Source organism: Nannospalax galili, unplaced genomic scaffold (assembly GCF_000622305.1).
Source record: "Nannospalax galili isolate Female #2095 unplaced genomic scaffold, S.galili_v1.0 scaffold134, whole genome shotgun sequence".
Classification (NCBI taxonomy): domain Eukaryota; kingdom Metazoa; phylum Chordata; class Mammalia; order Rodentia; family Spalacidae; genus Nannospalax; species Nannospalax galili.
In genome coordinates, this window is record NW_008335593.1 from 1,396,476 (window position 1) to 1,419,029 (window position 22,554).

The following is a 22,554-nucleotide window of genomic DNA, read 5'->3' on the forward strand; positions in this document are numbered from 1 at the left end:
TGTGTGTGTGTGAGGGGGTGTGTGTGAGGTGTGTGTATGCGGGTGTGTGTGTGTATGCGGGGTGTGTGTGTGCGGGGTGTGTGTATGTGAGGTGTGTGTGAGGGGTGTGTGTGTGAGGGGTTGAGGGGGCGGGGGGGTGTGCACATTGCACTGTCTGTCCATTCATCTGCTCCCATACCTTGGCTCTTGTGGAAGAGCTGCAGTGGACGTGAGATGAAGGTGCCTTCAATCCCGATTTTGCGCCTTCTGGTAAACATACTCAGTGCTGGGCCAGGTGGACCCTGTGGCAGGTCTATTTTTAGTTAGTAGGAATCTCCTTGCTGCCGTAGTAACTTACTAATTACATCCCTGCCAGCCGTGGTTAGGAGTCCTCCTCTCCTCCCCTCCATGACTTCCCCAGCACTCCTATCTCTTGTCTTTTTGATAACTACTCCACCAGGTGTTGGGAAGTAGCTCGCATGGCTTGGACCGCTTGTCTCCCTGGTGATGAGTGATGCTGATCACCTCTTATGGGCCTTTTAGCCATTATATGCCTTCTTTGGAAAATGTATAATCTCAGGCCTTTTGCTTTTCAAAATCACACTTATTTTGCTGTTGAGTGGCATGATCTCCAGTCCATATGGGTGTGTGCTGACCCCTCACTACCTCTGGGGTTTGCAGCTGTTTAACTGCTGTTGATGGCCTCTCATCGCACAGGTGGTCACTGCTGTGAAGGTTTTCACCTCCCCTTTTCAGGGGTCCCTCCTATCCTGTTTTGCCTTCGCTCCCTGGGCTTTTGGTATCACTTCCGAGTATTTCCAAAACCAAAGTCATGGATTTCCAAGTCTGTGCTCCTGGAGTTTTACAGTTTTAAGGTTTTTATATATGTGTATGTGATTGTTTGTCTCCACGTATGTATCTGCAGGGGTATGTGTGTGTGTGTGTGTGTGTGTGTGTGTGTGTGTGTGTTAGGTATGTGTGTGTCCGATGCCTGAAGAGGCCAGAAGAGGGAGCTGAATCCCCTGGAACTGGAGTGACAGTTGTTTGCTACCACGTGGGCTCTGGGAGATGAACCTGGGTCTGCAAGAGAAGTCAGTGCTCGTAACCACTGAGCCATCTCTCTAGCAGTTTCAGGTCTTTGATTTAAAGTTTTAATCCATTTTGAGGTGATTTTCACAGATGATATGAGATAAAGGTCCAATTGATTGCTTTTCATTTGGATTTCCAGTTTTTTCCAGTGTCCTCTGTTGAGGAGACTGTTGCTTTGTGCATTTTGCATCCTCGATGTCCTTGTCAAACGTCAGGTGATAATCCAGGCCTAGGCTTGTTTCTTGGGTCCCCCTTTGCTTCTATGGGTTTGTGTCTGTTTCCATGTCAGAGCTATACTGTTTAGATTTAGCTTTGTAGGAGAGTTTGAAGCCTGGGAGTGTGATGCCTCCAGCTTGCCTCTTTCTCAAGATTACTTTGGCTCTTGGGGTCTTTTGTGGTCCCATACTTACTTTTCCTCTGAAAAATGATTTGGGAGACCATCTCAGAGAGCCTGGAACTGGACAGGAAGAATTGTCAGGGCCGAGGCCTTTATTGTTGATGTGCACTGTACTGAATAGGAAACCCTGGAGGTGGAGTCCCTGGAGCTCTTGGACGTCATAGGGTAGGGTTCAAGAGGGAACTGTTAGACCTCTAACGTCGTGGCAAGGCTGTACCAGTTTCAAGTGTTATGTCGCACTTAATCTAATAATCAAATAAAAAGAAAAGAAAAATGCTTAAAAAAAGAAAAGAAAAATGTTGAAGGTTGGAAAGGGATCGCGCCATATCTGTGCTGTACTCTGGATAGTCTGGGCATTTTGACAACCGTGATCCTCTGAACAGAATCTTGTGAAGAACATGATCTTGTCTCCACATTCTTCCATCGTTATCCATTGTTATTCAGTGCACAGGGTTAGCAGCTCTTTGGTTAAATTCAGCCCTAAGTGCCAATGTTCTGCCATTATAAACAACGTAGTTTATTCTTTCTTTAGATAATTTTTGTTAGTGTGTAAAAAGGCATATGAATTTTATATTGATTTTGTATCCTGTTACTGAGTTCGTGTACTGTAGTACTTTTTTTCTGAAATCCTTAGGATCTTTTTACACATAAGATCATGTCATCTGAAAATAGACAGTTTACCCCTTCAATTCCAGTCTGCCTGTCTGTTGTCTTTTCTTGTTCAAGGCAGCTTGCTTTCACACAGCAGCAGAGCTAAAACTAGACTGTCCTATGACCTCACCTTAAATGAGCAGCCAGATGCTGCTCACCGTTTGACTGGATAGAGGTGCATTTACAAAACAGGCTGATGGACCTCACGACCAGGTGCATTATAACTGATCAGCCATTGCTCCTCTTCCCCTCCCACAAAAAGGAAAAAAGACTGGATTTGATGCCCCTTTTCTGGTCACTTGAGCACATCTAAGATCCCTTGTTAGATTTTTATCTGAGATGTGCAGTTTGGCTTTGGGATTGACCCTTTTGTAGATTTGACTTCTGATGGCCCTGCTGCCCATCCTTTCTCAACAAGTTCAAATCAGTCGTTCTTTTTAGCTCCTGTGGAACTGTTTTGTACCTGCTTCTTTCCTAGTCTACCCTGCTGCCATCCACCAGCTTTACTCTGACACACATGCATGCGCGTGCGCACATGTGCACACACACACGCACGCACACACAATTTTAACTTGGTTTTTCTTTTTGTAAATAATGTACGTACTGTCAATTTTTTATTAAAAGAAATATGCTTTGAAAAAAAAAACCCTAGACCCCTGGCTAGGGTCTCTACTGCCATGTTGAACAGGTGTGAGGATATGAAGGAAAGCACTTGATTTTTCAGTGCTGAGTGTGGGGTTTTGTGGTGTTGAACTTGTTCCTTTTGTACCCAGTTTGGCATTTCATCAAGAAAGAATGTTGAATTTTATCAAGAAAGATTTTTTTTACAACTACTGAAAATGACTGTGTGGCTTTTACCCTAAGTCCATCAGTGTTGTATACCGTTTACTGAATTGTGGCTATTGGGACGTTCTAGCGTCTCAGGGATAAATCTGTCCTTTTTTGTTCTGTGCGATCTCGGTGGGTTTTACTCTCTTGCTCAGGGTAGCAGCCTTCAGTTTTCCTTTTAGTAGAGTCCTTACTAGGCTTGGATATCAGAGCAGTGCTGGCCTTGGAAAGTAAGTTTACAAGTCGTCCCTCTTCTTCGATTTTGGGAAGAGTTTAAGGATTGGCAGTAATTGGCCTTTTGACGTTATCTGGACTTTTTGTTGGGAGATTGGTGTTTTTTGTTTTCTTGTTGTTTTTGTTTACTTGTTTGATTTTGGTATTTGGGTCTTGTGCTGGACAGCTTTAGTGTCAACTTGACACACCTGGGTTGAGGGAGCTTCAATTGGGGAATTTCCTTCATTGGACTGGCCTGTAGCCCTGTCTATGAGGCATCTTCTTGATTGTTGTGTGATGTGGGAGGGCCCAGCCCACTGTGGGTGGTCCCACCCCTGAGCAGGTGGGCCTGTGTTGCATAAGAAAGCAGATTGAGCAGGGGCCAAGAGAGCAAGCCAGTAAGCAGTGTTCCCCCATGGCCTGTGCTCCAACTCCTGCCTCCAGCTTCCTGCCCTGAGTTCCTACTTTGGGCTCCCTGGTGAACTGTGACCCGTGAGATGCAAGAGAAATAAACCCTTTCCTCCCCAAGTTGGTAGTGGTCAGAGTGTTTTGTCACAGCAATGAAGAAACAAACTAGGACAGGTTTTGAGACAGGTGTCAGGTCCCTGGCTGACCTGGAACCCACTATATAGCCCTGGTTGGCCTTGTATTCCTGGACAATCTTCCTGCCTCTGTCTCTCGAGTGCTGGGATTATGAGCATATTGTTACCATCCTGAGCTTACTTGAATCTCTTTTTCCTGGCTTTGTTTTGTTACAGGTTTGTCAACTCTGTTTATCTTTTTAAAAAAAACATTACTTGTTCAGGCTGGTGAGATGTCTAGGCAGGTAAAGGCACTTGCTGCCAAGCCTGACGACCTGAGTTCCATCCCTGGGCCTATATGATGGAAGGAAAGAGCGGATTCCTGCAAGTTGTCCTCCACCCCCCCCCCAATAAATTTTTAAAAAATAGAAAAAAAAAAATCAAGTTTTGGTTTCTAGGTCTTCCATTTTTCTGTTCAATAGTTCACTGATTTCTTCTCTAGTCTTTATTTTCTTCCAGCTTTAGGCTTACTTTGTTTCTTTTTGCTTAGTTCTTTGAATGATAAAGTTGGGTTTTTTTTTTATTAGATTTTTCTGTTTTTACTCTTATTGGGCTTTATAATCAGAAACCTCTACTGAATCTCTTCCTTTTGAAGAAGTTGGTTTTTGTTTGCGACCCTCTTGCTTCTTTCTTTAATGGAGGAGTATCTTGTTTAAGTTTCACATATTTATGAATTTTCCAGCATTTCTCCTGTTGTGGATTTCAGTTTCATGCAGTTGTAGTTGGAAAGGGCACTAGGTATGGTCTTCTGGAATTTGTCAAGACTTACTTTGTGGCCTAACGTACAGTTTCTTCTGGAAATTGCCCCTGTATGAGCTTCATAAATCTGTGGAATCTTCTGCTATGCCAATAAAGTCCATCGAGTCTGTGGAGTGGTTCAGATCCACTCACTGATTTTCCATCCAGATGGTGCATCCAGTGGTGAGATGAGGGTATTAAAGCCTCGTAATACAGCAACACTGTTGACTTATCTTTTAAATTCTGTATTTTTCCTTTATGTGTTTAGGTTCTCGGATGTTAAGTGCATAGGTATTTACAGTTGTGTCTCCTTGATGTGACAGCCTTTGTCTGGCCTAGTCTCTCATGACCCTTTTTTACTTCGACATGTGTTTCCTTTTGGCAACTGTTTTCAGGACATCCTTTTCTGTTCCTTCACTTTTAGCCTCTGTATGTCCTTACGCCTGAAATGCATCCCTTTAGGCTGTGTATCATTAGATCTTGTTATTTTGAACTCATTTAGTCACTCTGTGTCTTTTGATTGGAGACTTTGATTCACTAATATGTAAAGTAATGGCTGGCTGGTGAGGACTGACCGTTAACCACTTCTTTTCTAGTTGTCATTTTTTTTTGCTCCCTTTCTGGTATGTCATCTTCTTTCCTGGTTTGATGACTGTTCATAGTGCATGCTTTGATTTGTTTCTTTTAACCTTTTGTGTATCTATTACACACTTCTCTGTGATATCATGAGGTTTACCTAAAGTATCCCATGTGCTAGGTACACCTGTGAGCCTGGCTCCACTCCCCAAGTCTCCTCTGTGGTGGTAGATCCCACACGTCAGGTGCACACATGAACCTGGCTCCACTCCCCAAGTCTCCTCCATGGTGTTAGATTCCACACATCAGATGTGCTCATGAGCTTGGCCCCGCTCCCCAAGTCTCCTCTGTGGTGATAGAATCCACACATCAGGTGCACCCATGAGCTTGATATTCACTGCAGCCTGTCAGTGAACTGATACAATCCCTGGAAACAAGAAGCCATGTCCCAAAAAGTGCATCAAGTCACCAGCCTGGAGTCAGGGACACCCTCTGAGAGGTACTTTGTTCTAGGATCTGGTTGGAGTTGACTGGGAACAGGTGACTTAGGAGATAAAAGTTAGGCCATGAGAAGGTTAAGGGAATGGAAAAAATTGAGCAGTTTTCTGTTGAATTGGTGTTTCACACTTTGAATTTCCTATAAAATTCATGTATAGTAATAGTCACACTTGTTAAGCATAAGTAGCATTACTTTAGAGGTGCACTTAGGCAGATGGGTGCACAAGGCTGTTGGTTGTCTGACCTGGGATTTGATGCTGAGACTGATGTGGGATCCCTCAGCACTTAAACTGCAGGCAAAGCCATTTGGCCAGGCGTCCCTTAGACTTCTGCTTCTATGCACCATTAGTGATGTGGCTCTAAGGACCCTCATCCCTGACATATACTTTGCTTTGAGTTTTACCTTCAATCTGTGAAGATGTAGACTAAGTGATCTCTAAAAGGCTCTGTAGGTAAAAAATATTTTAAAACTGTGTATAGCTGAAGGCTGCGTAACGAGAAACAGTGCCAAACAGGAGAAAACTTCCTTTGAGCTGTTGGCCAGGGTGGTCCAAGAGACTCCCAAAATTATATAGGTTATTGCCACAGCCCTTGATTGCCTCCCAGCGCTTGAAGGTAAGACCCCATTGCTGAAGACAGGACATACTTCAGGCACAGGATTTGGAGAATTGGAGCTGGAACTGACCTGGAAGCCTCCTCCCCTGAAGGCTAGTTCTCATAGTTTTGGAAAGCACTAAGCAAGCTGATAAGGGAGAACATCAATTGATGGTCTAACACCAGCTTCAAGACCTAAAAACCATATCAGTGGCCAGCACAGCAAATGGCATTGGTGCGTAGTGGCACTTTTATCTTGGGGGTAATCAACAGCTACCTAATTGGACTTAAAGCCCACACAGTGGGAGGAAACTCATGTGTGGTACTGTAAACATAACCAAATACACATAGCTGGAGAGGTCATAGATCTTAGAGAAAACTCCAAAGCTGTCACATCCATAGACAAATGTAATTTCTTATTATGTGCAAAATATGGATCCTTAAATTATCAAACAAGTATCCCAGTCATCACTCATCAAAGAAGCTTCTTTTTCAACAGGCAGAGATTGTTACAGAGTTCCACAACTGGTTACACAGAGAGATTGTGAATTGCTCAAACCTGAGTGGCACATTATGATGCAACCTCTATACCTAAGGCTCACAGAACATAGAACAAGGGATAAAGAGGACACAAATGCATCTCTCAATTCTCATCAGTAAAGCTCCCCCATGCAACAGAGGGCCAGGAATACAAAAGGTCACAAATGGCTAAAATGTAGAGTGTGGGTCCTTGGACAGGGCTCCTATATTAAAATTCACCCACCCAGGGCTCAGCCACCATTGCAGAAGAGGAGAAGGAAAGATTGTAAGAGCCAGGGAGGAGGTGCATGAACATGCGGAAATAGAATCCTACAGGCTCCTGAGACCCTTCTCATACAAACCTACAGTAATGGTGTCAGCATGCACAAGACCCATGCAAACTTAGGCAGACAAAAACCAAGCACTGAACTGTGGAAATGGACAGCAGGCCCCAGTCTTAGTTGAAGAATTATTGGGAGTTGATTGGGTGAGGAAGAGCTTATCTTCTTAAAGGGAGAGACTCTAGATTAGCTGATTACACCTCAGTGGATGAACTTGCACTGAGGGACATCTATGGACATTAACTTGGCATGATAGACCTTAAGACAAATGACAGAATGTAGGAATTCAAGTCGGGGGGCTATGGAAGGGAGCCAATGGTTGGAAGGGGGTATAAAGGGTTATAAAGATGATTAAGATGTTCTGTATGAAATACACAAAAATTCAATAAAAATTAACATTTTTAAAACCAGTTGTACATTTTTTATGGGGTGATTTAGTTAAAATTTGGTAATTCTTGGAACTGGAACTCAAGTCTGTCTTAGGCTTGCTAGAGGTTGCCAGCCTGCGTTAGAGATGCTGTAAGTGTCCCAGAGGCCAGCATGCTTCCTGCCATGTCTACTACTAAATGCTGGAAGAAGGCTGGGCCTGGTTTGTCCAGATTCACAGATTCACGGGACAGCTGGGGCAGCCTGTCCTTAGTGTCACATGAGCTATGCTCTGTGCCCCCAGTCAGTCACAGCAGCATCAGGTGGAGCTGAGAGTCGGTTTGCTGGCGATGGAGACATCCTTGAGTCACACTTGTGCTGTTGCCACATTTCCTTCAGAGGGGCCGTCAGTGCTCTGGGGCTTGAGAAGCTAAGTGGAGGCTCTTGTTCTTGCTGCAGTCATAAGACTTCTGTGCTGTTTCAGTAGCTGTAACGTTCAGGGTTGGAAGCTTGGTCTGTTGTTTTGTGCTGGAGGTAGAGTGTGGGTGTTACTGCCTAGCAACCACTGCTGGGAAAGGACGAGGCTGTGCCAGCAGAAGCAGCAAGGGGCAGACCCTGCTGCGCCCCCAGAAAAGGCCCCAGTGTGCATGGGGCATGAGTCTTACACTCATTGAGTTTCCACGTCAACTTTTTATCCTAGAGGGTGGCTTGGGAACCAGCGACCTGGGCTCCTCCAGGGACCCATGACTTGAGTTAAACTTTCAGGTCTCCTGGTTATTTTGCAAAGTGCATGCTTTTTCTATGGTGATTTAAAAGGTTTCACTGACTTCTCAGGTTGGGAAGAGAAGACTGTGAACCACCAGTCAGGATCTGCAGAGTAAACTGCCTCCTGCACCCTGACAGCGCTCACCGCAGAAGCAGGTCCTCATGGTCTGTCTCTGCTGGTGACATATTTCAAACTTCACTTTTTTTAGAACATGGTCTGCAGTTAGCCTGGGAACTCAGGGTATTCGGGACCCCACCTGTCCTGTCTATCACAGATCCTCTTCATCTAAATACCAGTATGTGGGCTAGAGCGATGGCTCAGCAGTTAAGAGCACTGGCTGTTCTTGCAGAGGACCCAGGCTTAGTTCCCAGCAGCCATATAGTGGCTGACAACCATTCATAACTCCAGTTCCAGGAAATCCGATGCCCTCTTCTGGTCTCTGTGAGCATTTCATGCATGGGTATACTTTCATACATTTCATACTCATACACATGCACATAAAAAATAAAAATAAAAAAGGTTTTAAACTAAATAACAAATATCAACATATCCCCTGCTGTTACTTATTATTTGTTATGTTTAACATACTCATGTCAGATAATACGGTGATTTTACAAAATACACTGACAGGTCAGGGTTGTTAGCGTTTCCATCTTCTTGAACTTTGTCTTTCAACTTCTGGCTAACACATAACTGTGCATGTTTGTAGGGCACACTGGTATTTCAGCACTTACAACATGTACTGAGCAATCGGAGTAATTAGTTTCCATCCCATCTCCTTAGCATTACTTTGTGTTTGGTGTGTGTGAGAACCTTTCTTCTGCTTATTTAGAAAGTGCATTGCCTTAGAACTTACTGCTTCTGTTGTGATTCCTAGTCTCCTGCCTCCCTCTGCCCCCACTCCCAGCCGCTGTTGAGTGTTCGGATCCACTTCTGACTTCCCGCATAGGGTGTTTGTTCTCCCTGCCCAATTTATATCATTTAACACAGTGTCCTCCAGTTACATCCATTTTGTTCCAAATGACAGGTTTTGATCCTCTCGTGGCTGACTGTAATTTTCTGTTTTGTGTACAGCACCTTCTTCATCTGTTCATCTGTTGGTGGGCATGTAGGCTGGCTCCGTACCTTGGCTCTCAGGAAGAGTGCTGTAGTGAGCACAGATGTGCAGATGTCTGTCTGATACACTGACTTGTCCCCCTTGGGTGTACACCCAGATGGGATAGTCGGGTCATATGGTGGATCTATTTTCAGTTTTCTGAGGTACCCGTGGTGGTTGTGCTAATTTACCTTCCCATCAACACTAAGAGTTCGGCTTTGGCCACGTCTTCCGCAGCATTTGTTATGAAATGTTGTCTTTGGTGCTAACCTTTCTCAGTGGTACGAGGCAACCTGTGATTCTGATTTGCCTCTCCCTGGGGATTAGTGGTGCAGAGCATTTCTTCCTGGACTCACTAGCCATTTGTGTATCTTATTTTCAGAAATGTGTATTCAGATCATCTGCTCATTTTAAATTGGAGTAATTAGCTTTTTGTTACTGAGTTATTTTAGTCCACTATATGTTCTGGATGTTAATCCTTTGTTACTCAAACAGTTTGCTAGCATCTTTGTCTTCTATAGTTTACCTTTCTGTTGGTCGCTCTTTTGCCGTGTAGAAACTTCTCATTGGGTATAATACCACTCTTCTGTTTGTATTTTTGTTGACTGTGCTTTTGGGGTCTTGTCCAAAAACCCTTTGCCAAATGTGCTAGGGAGACAAGATGCTCGTGTGCAGGAGTTGGACTTGACCCTGTCCTCCTATACAGAAGCAAGCTCAGAATGCTGGTTTTCACTCTCGGCACGCAGCTAGGCATCCATTAGTCTGCTGTGCTAACCGAGGCACTGGAACAGCATCCAGAAAGAAGGCGTTAGGCCAGCAGTGTGGGAACCAGATCGTTCCGCGCTGGAGTGTGGCTGCTGGGTTATAAATCTCACCTGCGTGTTGTAGGGGAGCCGTCTTGCACTCATGTTTGGACTTCACTTTCACACCTTGTTCACAGCCTGAGGGGGTGTGAGTTTTGTCTTGCTTCATTACTGGAGGGCAGTTCTGGCTAGCTCTGTTTCCTATGTAAGTATCAACTTTACTCTCAGAGAAGCTTTAACCCAGAGAAGGAGCTCTGTGGGCAAGTGAGGACAGAAAAGGACTCAGCCTGGAGCCAGTTGCTCTGCCACTGTGGGGTGACAACCATCCCAAGTCCTGCCAGCTCTTTGGAGACCACTGGGAAGCTCAGCTGGAGTTTTGGGAAGTGATGCTCACCTGGCAGTGAGATTGGTGGTAGCTCTAGGGGGCCACACAGGGGGTCTGTAGGGACTTAGTGGTCTACGTCTCTTGACACCTGTGCGTTACATCCCTCCACTGTGCTCCTGCCCTCTACCTCCCTCTGCTCAACACATGTGCCCTGTTAGCTCTCGGCCTCCCCTTCAGAAGTTAAGAGCTCTCTGTTCTGCAGTGTCCTTGTTCCTAGCCTCCTGCTGGGCCTGGGAAACCCTGACATCTCTCAACCAGCAGAGGCGACACTTTAACCACAGGACTTGCTGAGGGTCATGCTGGAGTCCACACTCTGACCATTGTGTTGTAGATGTCCTTGCTGTTGACTTAGCCACACAACCCCTTCCTTGTTTGTCACGTAAGAGTCCATTCAGCTTACACCCTGAATTTTCTAGCTAGTCCCAGAGATTTCCATGGAAACAAGGGCAGTGTCTGTGAAAACACCATGGAAAGACATGGAGCAATTATGTGCCAGCCGGCAACAGAGAATCGGCCCACGGAATCCAGAATACTCAGACTTTGCCACCAGGTAGCTAGAAACCAGCTGTAGCAAAATTTTTGATTGCATATATTTAGTTGATGAGTAAGTTTAAGCCATAAAGCAAAAATAATTCTTCCCTTTACCACGGTAGCATTTGAAAGTCTTACTGATGTTTTGCTTTTTGTAGGTCATACTTTGAGCATAGGTGCTCTGACTTGCCGCCAGTGCACCAGGGTCTTCTGTGATGGTTTCCTGGTCTTCTGTGGTCCTGATGTCAGGTGTGCAGGCTTGGGTGGCACTTGGTACATTTCCCTGTGCTGGGGAGAGGTAGAGACACTCGTGTGGTCTCAATATAAAAGAGTCTTTAATCTACTGAGAAGAATGGATCTTCCCTTCTTGTCCTGAGTTCACATTGATGATGGTGCACATGGGTGCACACATGTACATAGTCACAGACACATAGCATGCATGCACACACAGATAAACACATACTTTTCAAATTTTATTTTTCAGCCTGGGGTGTCTCAGTGGATGAAATGCAAGAAGCTGTCACATGTAGACTGTTGTCCTACATGTGACAGGAGCAGGCGGGGACATCTAGACACTGTCTAACCTGCCACTTGTTTTCGTTGAAGGGAAAAGGGAAATAGAGGAACCTGGACGGGGTTTCAGAGCCGGAGGCCATTATGAGCAGTATGAGAACCTTTCCTTCATATGCCGAGATAATCCACATATTTTCTGTGATGTGCATATGTGTTAGTTCATAAAATGTGCCCCCAGTTCTGTGGGGTGTGGGGGAAAAGGCAGTAGTGTCCTGGTTTTGGCCACTGAGGCAGACAAGGTTCAGATACTTATGTCCTCCAGTGAGGATGCCTGTCACGTATGGAGAAACGGGGGCAGAATGCAGCATCGCCACCTATGGCATTCAGACTCGAGTGGTCCAACCCAGGGTTTGCACTTCAGGAAAGGCTGGCTTAACTAGAAAAGATTATCTGTTTAAAGATGGGGAGCATTCACAGGTCAGCTTACTGGAAGGAAGAAGTATTTGCTTTCCAAATTTAAGCACACATGGCATACTCCTGACATACTTAATTTAGAAACAGTTGCCAAGAAATTGGCATCCCTTCTAATTATTCAGCCTGTGTCTCCGAGGTGGGTCGTGAGGAACCTGGCAGAGTTCCTCAGCAGGAGGGTGCAGACCCGTCTTCTCTGTGCAGACATCTGATGAGTGACATGGCTTTGCTGCCCAAGGTGAAGCTGGTCAGTGTGCACACTTATCCTCCAAACCAAGGAGTTTCTTCTAAAAGGGCCTGTCAACCAAACACCTGTGCAAATACAAGTGTACTGTTTATAGGCTAACAATAGATGTGACATGCTGCAAAACAAAATGTAGTGGTGGAGAACAGAGCCAAGGTGGGGGTATGACCCTGAGGGGACAGTGGGGGTTTTCACGGGTGATGCTTTGTGGGCCCTGGTCTGTGGGCTAAGAGTGTTACAGGAATCTGCATGTGTCCTAAAATTTCTAGAGCACCCACCAAAAATAAGATTCTTGTTTGTTTTTTTTTATAATAATTACAGAGGTAATGCAAAACAGATGCTGATAGATTAATAAAGTTAACATAGCCCTTATAACATTACAAGCCTATGGTAATAGTTTTATTCTCAAAAGTTTGTAAATGAAAGAACAGGTGTATTATCACATAAAAGTATTTTGATTTGTGAGCATAAAGAAAGATACAACTGGTGCGTGTATAGACAGCATCTAGTACATTTTTCAGTGAAACTTGAAGATACTTCAAAAGCAGTTAGTTCAAGAATTTGTGATAAGTGCTAAAAATGAACCTATAGTCCAAGTAACTAGCTATCCATGTGATGATGTCTTCAATGCAGAATGCCTCATCTTTGGCAAAGCAATGTGAGTTTGAGGTACATAGGCTTATGAAGCATTTATCACAGCAATATATAGCTGTGTCTGTTTTGACACAGGTGTGTATTAGACAGAATGAAGAATGGGATAAGCCATGATTCTCAGGACCTGGTGCAAAATGAACTTGGCAGGTCACTTGTTGAGAATCATTAAGAATCTAAAGATGTTGGCAGCAGAGCCTGGAGCCAAGCCAGCTGGGCTCTGCTCACCCTAGGACGCATGAAACGGAGCTGTGGCCAGGCAGCCACCCGGTTGGGACCTAGGTTCCAAAGCCTGCTGCTCTCTTCAACCCGAATGAGTCTTTTCTATCTGGGTTTGAATTCTGGCTCTTCCTTCGGCTGACTGTGACGATTTATTGATATGGAACATGGCCAGAGGACAGGATGAGCAGCATGCTGGTTTCCAGTATGGCTTTGCATGCAGTTTTGACTTCAGATACCACCTGCCTGTGTGTGCCTTGGGCTGCTTTCATGTGAGGCTGAGGGCCGAGGGTCTGTTCTCAGTACTCATACAACTGTGAGAGACAGTGTTAACATGTCACCTCTTGAAGCACCATCACTAAGTCCTCCATAAAGTCCTCCATAAAGGAAAAAAATCTCTGGGGAACTTTGTGGTGTTAAGTGATCCACAAATATTGGAAATGTGATTCAGATTAAATATAATTTCTGGATACTTCCTACTGATAGTAATTATGTTTGTGACTAGGGAGCCAGGGATGTAGCTCAGTTGATAGAATGCTTGCTTAGCATTTGTGAAACTCTGGGTTTGATTCCACAGCACTGCATAAGCTGGGTGGGGTGGTGATCCCAGCAATCCAAAGATGGAGGCAGGAGGATCATGAGTTCAAGGTCATCCTTAGCTACTTTGAAAGTTTGAGATAGGCCTGAGATATAAGAGTGTCCCCCTCCCATGTGTGTGTGTGTGTGTGTGTGTGTGTGTGTGTGTGTGTGTGTAACTAAAAGTTACAGAACATCAGTCACATTGTGAGACATTCTATAAGGTGATTCAGCACTGTCCTTTAAAAGAGTCAAAGTCATCAAAGACAGTGATTGTGACACCGTCCCAGTCTGTGGACCAGTAAAGGCCAGGACACTCAGTGGATTGCTGGGGCCTAGGCTGGACCAGGATGAGAACAGTGAGCCACATTGCAGGTACTGTTGACATTTGTACATGGCAAGGCAATGAATGCTGTGTCATCCTAAACATCATGCTATGGTTCTGTAAGATGCTGGCCTAGAATAGGCACATGAGGGGCATCACTCTGAATGTGAAAAATTATCTCAAAATAACAGTTAGAAAAGGAATAACTACTGAATGCTTAAAACTGTTTTTTAAAATTCCCCATCTTCCCCAATTAAAAAAAATGCTAGAATTTTTTAGCCATCCCTTCCCAAGCATTGGAGTAAGTGATTCTTGTTTTTCCTTCATATTTTCAGACAAAGTCTACATGGGGCCAGGGCAACTGTATCAGGATCTACAGAATCTACTGCATGACCTGAATGTAGCCGGACAGATCTCACAGCTGGTCGGAACTCTCCGAGGGAGCTATCAGGTAACTCGGGACTCCTGGACACAACACTGCAGTGGCTTTCAACTCTGTGAGCCTGGGGCTGTCTCCAGGTTCCCCACAGTGAGTGCTCAGGTGACTAAGGGCTGAACACACCTCTTCTGTTGTTTTGAAGGAGGTGAAGCCATCACAGCACACACAGCTTTCCTTCATGTTGGGAAGGCACTAGAGCAGCAGTTTTATCTCAGAAAGTTTTCTGCATGGTACTGTTGACCCCAAAGGATTCGTTTTCATAGCCAGACGTGAATGCGATCAGGTTTCCCTGAGTTTCCCATGTTATAACTTTACTTTTTCTCCCCCTCTGAAAATATGTGTTAAGTTGGTCGTGATTGCTCATACCTGTAATCACAGCTCTTGGCAGGCCGAGGCAGGAGGACCTGCCATGGTTTCAGATTAGCCTGGACTACCTCGTGAGTTTCAGGCCAGCCTGGGCAACAGAGTGAGATCCTGTCTCAAAGCAAAACAAGAACAATGAAACACCTAACACACGTGTTATGCATTTTCTCTGTAGAACTTAAACCAGTCAGTAGCTCATGATTGGACATCAGGGTTACAAAGACTGATTTTGAAAAAAGAAGATGAAATCAGAGCTGCTGACCGCTGCAGAATTCAGTTACAGCTCCCAGGGAAGCAGGATAAGTTAGTGACTTACTGTTTGTTCGTTCCTTTGTTCGTTTGTTCGTTTTGTGAGAACATGTCCTTTTATTTTTTATTTTTTAAATTATACATATATATTATTGAGCTTTTAAAATTTCATATAACAGTTCCTAATCAAATCCAGACACTCCTCCATCCATGCCTCCCTCCCTCATCCTCCCACTGAACCCATGTACTCCGCCATACATGCTGAGTCCTATTTGTTCAGGGGCTTGTACCCAAATGTCCTTCAGTGTAAATGCATTCACTTTTTAAAAAAATTTCTATATGTATAAGTGTTTTGTCTGCATGTATGTTAAGTGCAACTGTATATGTATGTATGCAATGCCTACAGAGGCCAGAAGAGGGCATTGGATCCCCTGGAACTAGAGTTATAGAGTTAGCTGCCTTGTGGGTGCTGGGAACCAAACCCTCATCCTCTGCAAGAGCAGCCAGTGTTCTTAACCACCTCACTGTCTCTCCAGCCCCCTAAGGTAGCAACTTCAAAAGAAAAGAAATGGTTCCCTGTCATGCTGTATGCTGGCAAGTCATTCACATCACATGGGCACCTGGTAGAGCATGGTTTGTAAGGCGAATGCTTCTCTTCTCCCTGGCAGGTCCGGGAGGCCCACCTTCTTTACTGCCGTGTTCAATACGTTTACCCCGTCCATCAAGGAGTCCTGGGTCAGCAGCCTGCAGATGGCCAAGCTGGCACTAGGTAAGCTAAATGGCCACACTCCACTAAGAGATGCGTGTCTCATAGTCCTCAGAGAACTCCCGAGGTGAAGCGTGTACCTGGGAAGGAAAAACCAGGATGGAGAGGGAGCTTAGCAAGGGACGCTTCCACTGACCTAGAAGAATGGTTTTAGCAGAAAAATTAACCCCAGAACTGTATGCTAAGCATATTTATGTATTGTAATTCAGGGACCTAAAGAATGAATCAATGGTGTCTGTTGGGACAGGACATAGCTGTATGTTGTGACTGTTGGGCACAAGTGTGGGCCCCTAAGGCTGTGACCCTGGCCAGGAGCTTGAGACCTTGACGTAGGTCAGTGTCCAAGGAGCAGGAAGGTCACTGTGCATCTCAGCCTGTGTGTTGCCACCTACTCTGACACAGAGTGCAGGGTGTCAGTGCCTTGTCACTGAGGACCCCCAGCTCCAGTAATAAGTCCTGTGGTCCTAACGTGGGCATGTATGGCTTTATGACTATTTTCTTGTTCTTTTGTCCTTTTAGTTAGGTAGACAGACAAGATGAGTGGCAGGTTAAGTAATTAAGTAGATTTAGATGATAAGTATGTAGGTAATTGGACAGATAGATGGGTGAATAGAAAGACTGAAATTAGGTAGATAGATGACAAATGGATGAAAGGTAAGTGGGTAGATAGGCTGGTAGATGATAGATATGTAGACAGAAGATAGATGATGGATGGATGGATGGATGGATGTATTGATAGATGATGGATAGATAGATAGATAGATAGATAGTAGATAGATGATAGATAGATGGATGATAGGTAGACAGATCCATCTCAATTTTATAAGCACATACGAAATTTACATGAATGGATCTCTTACTCAGCATGCAGTGGAGTGTCATGTGTATGCATGTATGTGGCATGTGAGTGAATGTTGGTATGTATATTGGCCTGGATGTGTGTGTATGTGATGACCTGCTTGTGGCTAGGTGTGTGCACATGTTGTGAAATCCTCTTCTAAGTGCAGACTATCTGAAATGTCACCTAGGAGTGAAACAGGAGCGAGCAGCCAGCTATTGTGGATCCCTTACAGAGCAATGGTTAGTGACAGGAAAAGGACTTTTATTGTGAAGTGGAGCCTGCCTGACCTGACTGAACACAGGAGCATGGCTCCTCGTCTCTTCTTGAATGATTCAGTGGGTTGTGACTCGGAGAACAAGGCAGTGTCTCACTGTGAAATAACATGACAGGCTCCCTTTTACCTTTACTTAATGTGTCCTCAAGGCTAGGATGGCCGTTTGTTTTAGCAGCAAAGTATTTCTTCATGTTTAGAATTTCTTACTGAATCTAACCAGCTCAGCTACTTGAAGGATCTGGGTCTGTGGGGTGGACACAGCCCATCACACTGGTATGTTCAGTTAAGGAGCAGATGGGGAGGATGTGGCCACATGGCACACCCACAAGCTAGGTACAGCAGTGAGTGCTCGCCCCACCCCAGGGAAAGGCCACCAAGGTCAAACCATTCTTTCTCTCAAGCAGTCGGGTGTCAGGTACTGCTGCTAGGGCCTGGGAGCTGCTCACACTCACTGCAGCAGCCCAGCTCTGCTCTCTCTCATGTGCTTACAGAGGAGGAGAACCACCTGGGCTGGTTCTGTGTGGACGATGATGGCAACCTAGCAAAGAAGGAGACGCACCCTCTTCTGGTGGGACACATGCCCGTGATGGTGGCCAGGCAGCCAGAGTTCAAGGTGAGGGCCCCAGAAGGCACCAAGTTCTGCGGAGGATTTACCACTGGTATAATACCCTGCCTTGCAGATAGCCCCAGTGAATGCTTCTCAGGAACAAATACATTGGCAGTGTTGGAGACAGCAGTTCCTGGGAGCCTAAAAATGAGGCTCAGTATCTGTCTTTGCCCCAGCCAAAGGCCCCATGGCCACTGCATTGCAACATCTGCCTGGTTGCTCTGTAATGCCCAGGCTTGGCTTATAGCACCTTTCTGCAAAGGGCGAGGACTCAAGGCCTGTGTGTGCTGTATGTGGTCTGCTCTTTCCCTGCTGAAGCTGTAGGGGCATCTTGTGGACACAGTGCCCTTCCCTCAGGCGTCACGGTGCAATGCTGTTGACGTGATGCTATACCTTTCTTTAATAAAGAAATTAATGCCTCTTTTTTTTAAACTTCTTGTTCCTGGTCTCTGGCTTACTTCCTGGGGACTACCTTTTCCCCTTCCCTGGCTCAAGTGGGAATGACTGGAAGCCAGTGGCTATACCATCTGTGGTTGCTGTTCTGCTCCTGACTTTAGCCCTCCTGGCTGATGTCCCCTACCCACAGTGCTGTGAGGAGGTTGTCTAAAGACCAAAACACCAACAACTAAATCTTGGAAATTCATCTTTGTAGAATAACCTTGTGACACACAGTTGGCTGTCTGTATCCAAGGGTTTGGGACCCATAGATTCAGTCAACCAAGGACAGAAAACATTGTGAAACGACTGTCATGTTCCATTGTAGATTGAATGTGCAGCTTATAACCCCGAGCCTTACCCGAGCAACGATGGTCAACCAGATTCACTTTCCACAGCACGAGGCTTCCTGTGGGTAAGGTTCTGGGTTTGTCTTTAGGCAGGTTTACTAAGAATTGACATATACATGGTTAGGGTGAGGAGAAGCCCAGCTTTGAACTGTCAGGTGACTGAGGGGAGTTCATCACCAGAGAATGCCAGCTGGATTTCCAAATAGAGCCCTTCCTCTAAGACACGACATCTTAGGGATTAAAATGTCAACTTCTGTCTCTTTTTGTGTGAAATTTACAGCTGACGTCAGCCCGAAGAGGCTAACCTAAGTGCCGTGAATTTACCTTTCATGCGTCTTCACGTTCGCTCCACGGGCTTCTTCCTTCCATGGCATTGCTGACTTTTAATACTGGAATCTTAGTTAAAATTAATCTATTCTAATGAAATACAGGCTCTGAGCTGTCTTAGTGACACTAGACCTTTTTGGTTCATGCAAACCAGAGCAAATTCTGGGATCTGGATCCCAAGCCTCTCGTCCCTCTCCTGGCCATGGGAGGTCCACATTCAGCCTGATGGTCTCGGGTACACTTTGCTCCAAGTTGACATCTCCTGTCATAGCCAGAGCTGCTGCTGGGCACTGTTCCTGGTGTATCGAGAGTGGGGCAGTGTGGCTAGCTGGTTTTTCAGTTGTACCCACCTAGAGACCAAGGAGGAGGCTGAATGTCCTCTGGGTTGGAATTTCCTTTGGAATGAACCTATGGCTGTTGGTACTTGATTGATTTATCCATGCCCATTCCCCTGAGGCTGCCAGGGACTTGGTGACCCAGGCCTCCTTCCAGCAGGGTCACAGAAGGTTACTTATAATACAGAGCACATGTAGGAGGGACAGGAAGGTGTGAGAACATTCTCCAAGTTGGTGGGAGGAGAAAGGGTCTATGAGTACTGGGAGACCAGCCTGCTGTCTGTCAGCATGGATTGGGGTCCGGCTCCTTCTTGACTTAACTATCAGCAGATCAGGCTCTGTCTCACATAAACACAGTTAAAATTTAATTTGTGGTGTGGACTGTAACTCTGCCAAGTCTTCTGAGGATGGACTCAGGCTCCCAGAAGTTCGTAAGACCCATTGTAGAATCCTGGGTCTGCTCGACAGCATCCTGCCTGCTCGGCCTGCTTTGGGCTGCGTTCTTTTCAGTGTTTCCGCTTGAAAGGCCTATTCTCACCAAGACTGGGAGCTGGTGAATGGCAGCATCATCTTAAACACGATACTGATTTGCTCTTTAGTACTTTATAAAGCGGGTATGAATAGGCCCCTTAGTATTACGATGAGCATCTTTGTTCAGTGACTACATTTGCCACTTTGAAAATGAAGTTAAGTTCCTGTTATTGAAAAATTTAAAAAACAACAAATTAAGCATGTTGAAAAGAGAAAGGGGCTCTGTTAGAGATCATTTTACATCATTTGATCTTTGTAAGAATTGAGTCTCACATGAAAACCAATACCTTCACAGGTCAAGTGTCAGTATATCCTGGAAGCATGCCTGATTAGAAGTTGTAGCAATCCCAGAAGTGCTCAGATTCACTCTCTTTCTCCCTTTCTGTCTCAGATTGGAAGTTGTAGCAATCAGATGGGTCAAGTCGCCATAGTCTCCTTTCAGAGTTCCAACCCCAAAGTCATCGAGTGCTTTAACGTGGAGTCACGCATCCTGTGTATGGTATATATTCCTGCAGAGGAGCTGCAGCCAGGAGAGCCCCGTGAAACCATGGATCCCCAGGCCACAGCCACAAGAGCTTCCCATGTCCCCACGATCTGCCTGGGCACCGAAGAGGGAAGGTAGAGAACCTCGTCCTTGTAGGACTCATCCGTAGCCAGGGTCTGTCCTAGATGTTTCCACAATCTGCCCACCATTGGAGCAGTCATTCCCAGCTGGGGTCTGTCCTAGGATAGGATAAGCTACTTCCCCTGTGGGGAGGGATAAGTGTAATATAAGATTTGGGGCAGGGGCAGGTTTTAGTTATTGCACTCCAAAATAACGAGAATACCAGGCCCGTGGAAATTATTCCAGGAAAGTGCCTAGGAGATGTGATAGTTTTTCAAGGGGGAAAAGTTCCACACTGTTCTGTTTGCCCTGGAGTGATGCTTTAAAATGCACGCTTCTTGGTGTTTTGGAATAAGACAACCATATTTTATATTATAATCATGTTGAATGTTGACACTGTTTAATGGAAAGTTAAATTAATATTCCAAGATACATAGGAAGAAATGTTTTTATAACTCCAGAATGTCTACTTAAACTACAAAAAAGAAGAGTGGCTGCAGGTTTTCAGACATAGCCAGGCATCTCTCAGTTCAGGAGAAGGAAGAGGCCCTGTGGGGAGTTGAGATGCCTCACGCAGTGTGCGGGTGCTGATAGGTGCCCTGGCCTTCTCGCAGGTGAGGCGGCGGGCTGTTAATCCTGCTTTTCTTTTGTAGTATTTCCATTTACAAAAGCAGCCAGGGCTGCAAGAAAGTGAGACTTCAGCACTTCTTCACTCCCGACAAGTCCACGGTCCTGAGCTTGGCTTGCTCACCCCAGGGCCTGTACGCTGGCCTGGTCAATGGGTCAGTGGCCAGCTACACCAGGGCTCCAGGTAATCCCCACTCAGCCCCGACTCTTGGGTAATGGGCCATCTCATCTTCCACAGTGCTTGTCAGTCTTGGCCCCGGGCCTGTGTAACTCGCTCCTTCCCTGAAAAGGCATTCCTGGATGTGTGGAAAGTTGTTTACAAAGCTGGCCTCCAGGGGCTTCTCCCTACTCCGCAGCAACTCCGATTAGTGCAGACCAGTCTGTCACCCTGCCCTGGTGCTCCTGAGCTCTCCTAAGCCCTCCTGTGTCTCTCAAGCCCACCGCGGCGTGAGAGTGTGGCAGCATCCGGACTTCTCTCAGCATGGCCCTTCCACACAGCACTGAGAAGCCTGGTCTCACCTGCCTGAGCAGAATCCCAGACTCTGAGCCTGATCCCCCTGTAGAACCCCTCAGCCTCCAGTCCTCCTGCGGCACACTCCGATCTAACTGGCTATCCTCGTGGGCTCTGCTGGAAACAGCAGGAGGGTCTACCAGGCCTCGGCTCTCCTGTGGACCCTGCTTGCATCCTGGCTTTCTGTCTCCTCTCTGGTTCTCTCAGCAGATGAGAGGGTGTGGGCTGCCTTCAGGCTGCCTCACACTGTCCATCAGACTTTGGGAACCTGCACGTCTCAAGTGCGGTGCTGCTGCTTTCGTGAGTTCTCAGGAGTTTCATCCACTGCTTGGTAGAGATGCTATTCCAGGGGCTGTCCTCTGTGCTGCATGGCTGGAGGCCAGGTTTCCTTCCTGGCTCCTCATTCAGGGGTATAACAGAGCTGAAGCCCCACGCCTGGCTTTTTCCTGCCAGGCATGCTCACCAAGTGCCCAGGCCTGCCCTCTGTATCTGCGTACCCGACCCCACAGCTCCCTGAGACCTGGCCTCTGACTCCAGCTTCTGCACATCTGGAGGAGTCAGTGCTGCTGCCTCCACAGTGGGACCTGGTGTTCCCTCCATAGCCTGCCCTTCATACCTGATGGTCCTTTCTGAATATTTGCTAACGAGCTTTCAAAATGGCCAGAAAGCTCCTCACCACCCTGCTGATCACTATTAAGGAAGAACACGGTCTGGGAGCTTGAGATTTTTTATCCACCACTGGGATTTATGTTTGTCCTCCTCTGTTGTTGGACCTTGCTGTCCAGTTCTGCAAGTCAAGTCTTTCTTCAAGGCTCTAGTGGAGACCAGTTTGCATGGGAGTTATTGATGATTTGCAAGCAGGAGGGAGGTGACTCCAGGGGTATATAAGGAGTCCAGAGCTGATTTCAGAGGTCAATGGCAATTTTTCCATCGTTGTGTGTTTGAGTGAGTGTTTAAGTGACTCTGGTGTAATTTGCCCAAGTTAGATTAACATTATACCATCAAACTTTACATAGTGACTTAGAACACACATCCATTTCATTATATCATCTTTATTATTTTTGGGACACTGGGGATTGAACTGAGAGCACTACACCTGTGTGTTTGGCCACTGAGCCGTGTCCCCAGACCCGTTGTCTTTGCAGACCCAGCAGGTCTCTTGTGTTTTAAACCCCTTTTCCGAGTGGTGTGGCAGTCCTATGTGGTAGAGTGAGCATCCATGAACAGAATGTGGTCCTTCTAAGCTTGTTGGCAGAGGATGTGACTGGTTGGAGGCCACTGCCTTTCTAGGTAGAGGGGGCATCTGAGTGGGAGTCAGTCACAGGCAGGCCTGGGGTTTCCTAAG

General features: G+C 46.0%; 1 protein-coding gene across 2 annotated transcripts in view; it reads left to right on the forward strand.

Annotated features, from left to right (window-relative positions):
• The window catches only part of Arhgef10 (Rho guanine nucleotide exchange factor 10), a gene marked incomplete in the record, with an annotated part of 130,988 nt that overhangs the window by 80,681 nt on the left and 27,753 nt on the right, over nt 1-22,554 (forward strand). For both annotated transcript variants that reach the window (XM_017797486.2, XM_017797485.2), the window contains 7 exon segments: nt 14,286-14,401; nt 14,928-15,055; nt 15,670-15,770; nt 17,374-17,495; nt 18,253-18,339; nt 19,859-20,085; nt 20,725-20,882. In XM_017797486.2, coding sequence (XP_017652975.1) covers nt 14,286-14,401; nt 14,928-15,055; nt 15,670-15,770; nt 17,374-17,495; nt 18,253-18,339; nt 19,859-20,085; nt 20,725-20,882 — 939 coding nt within the window.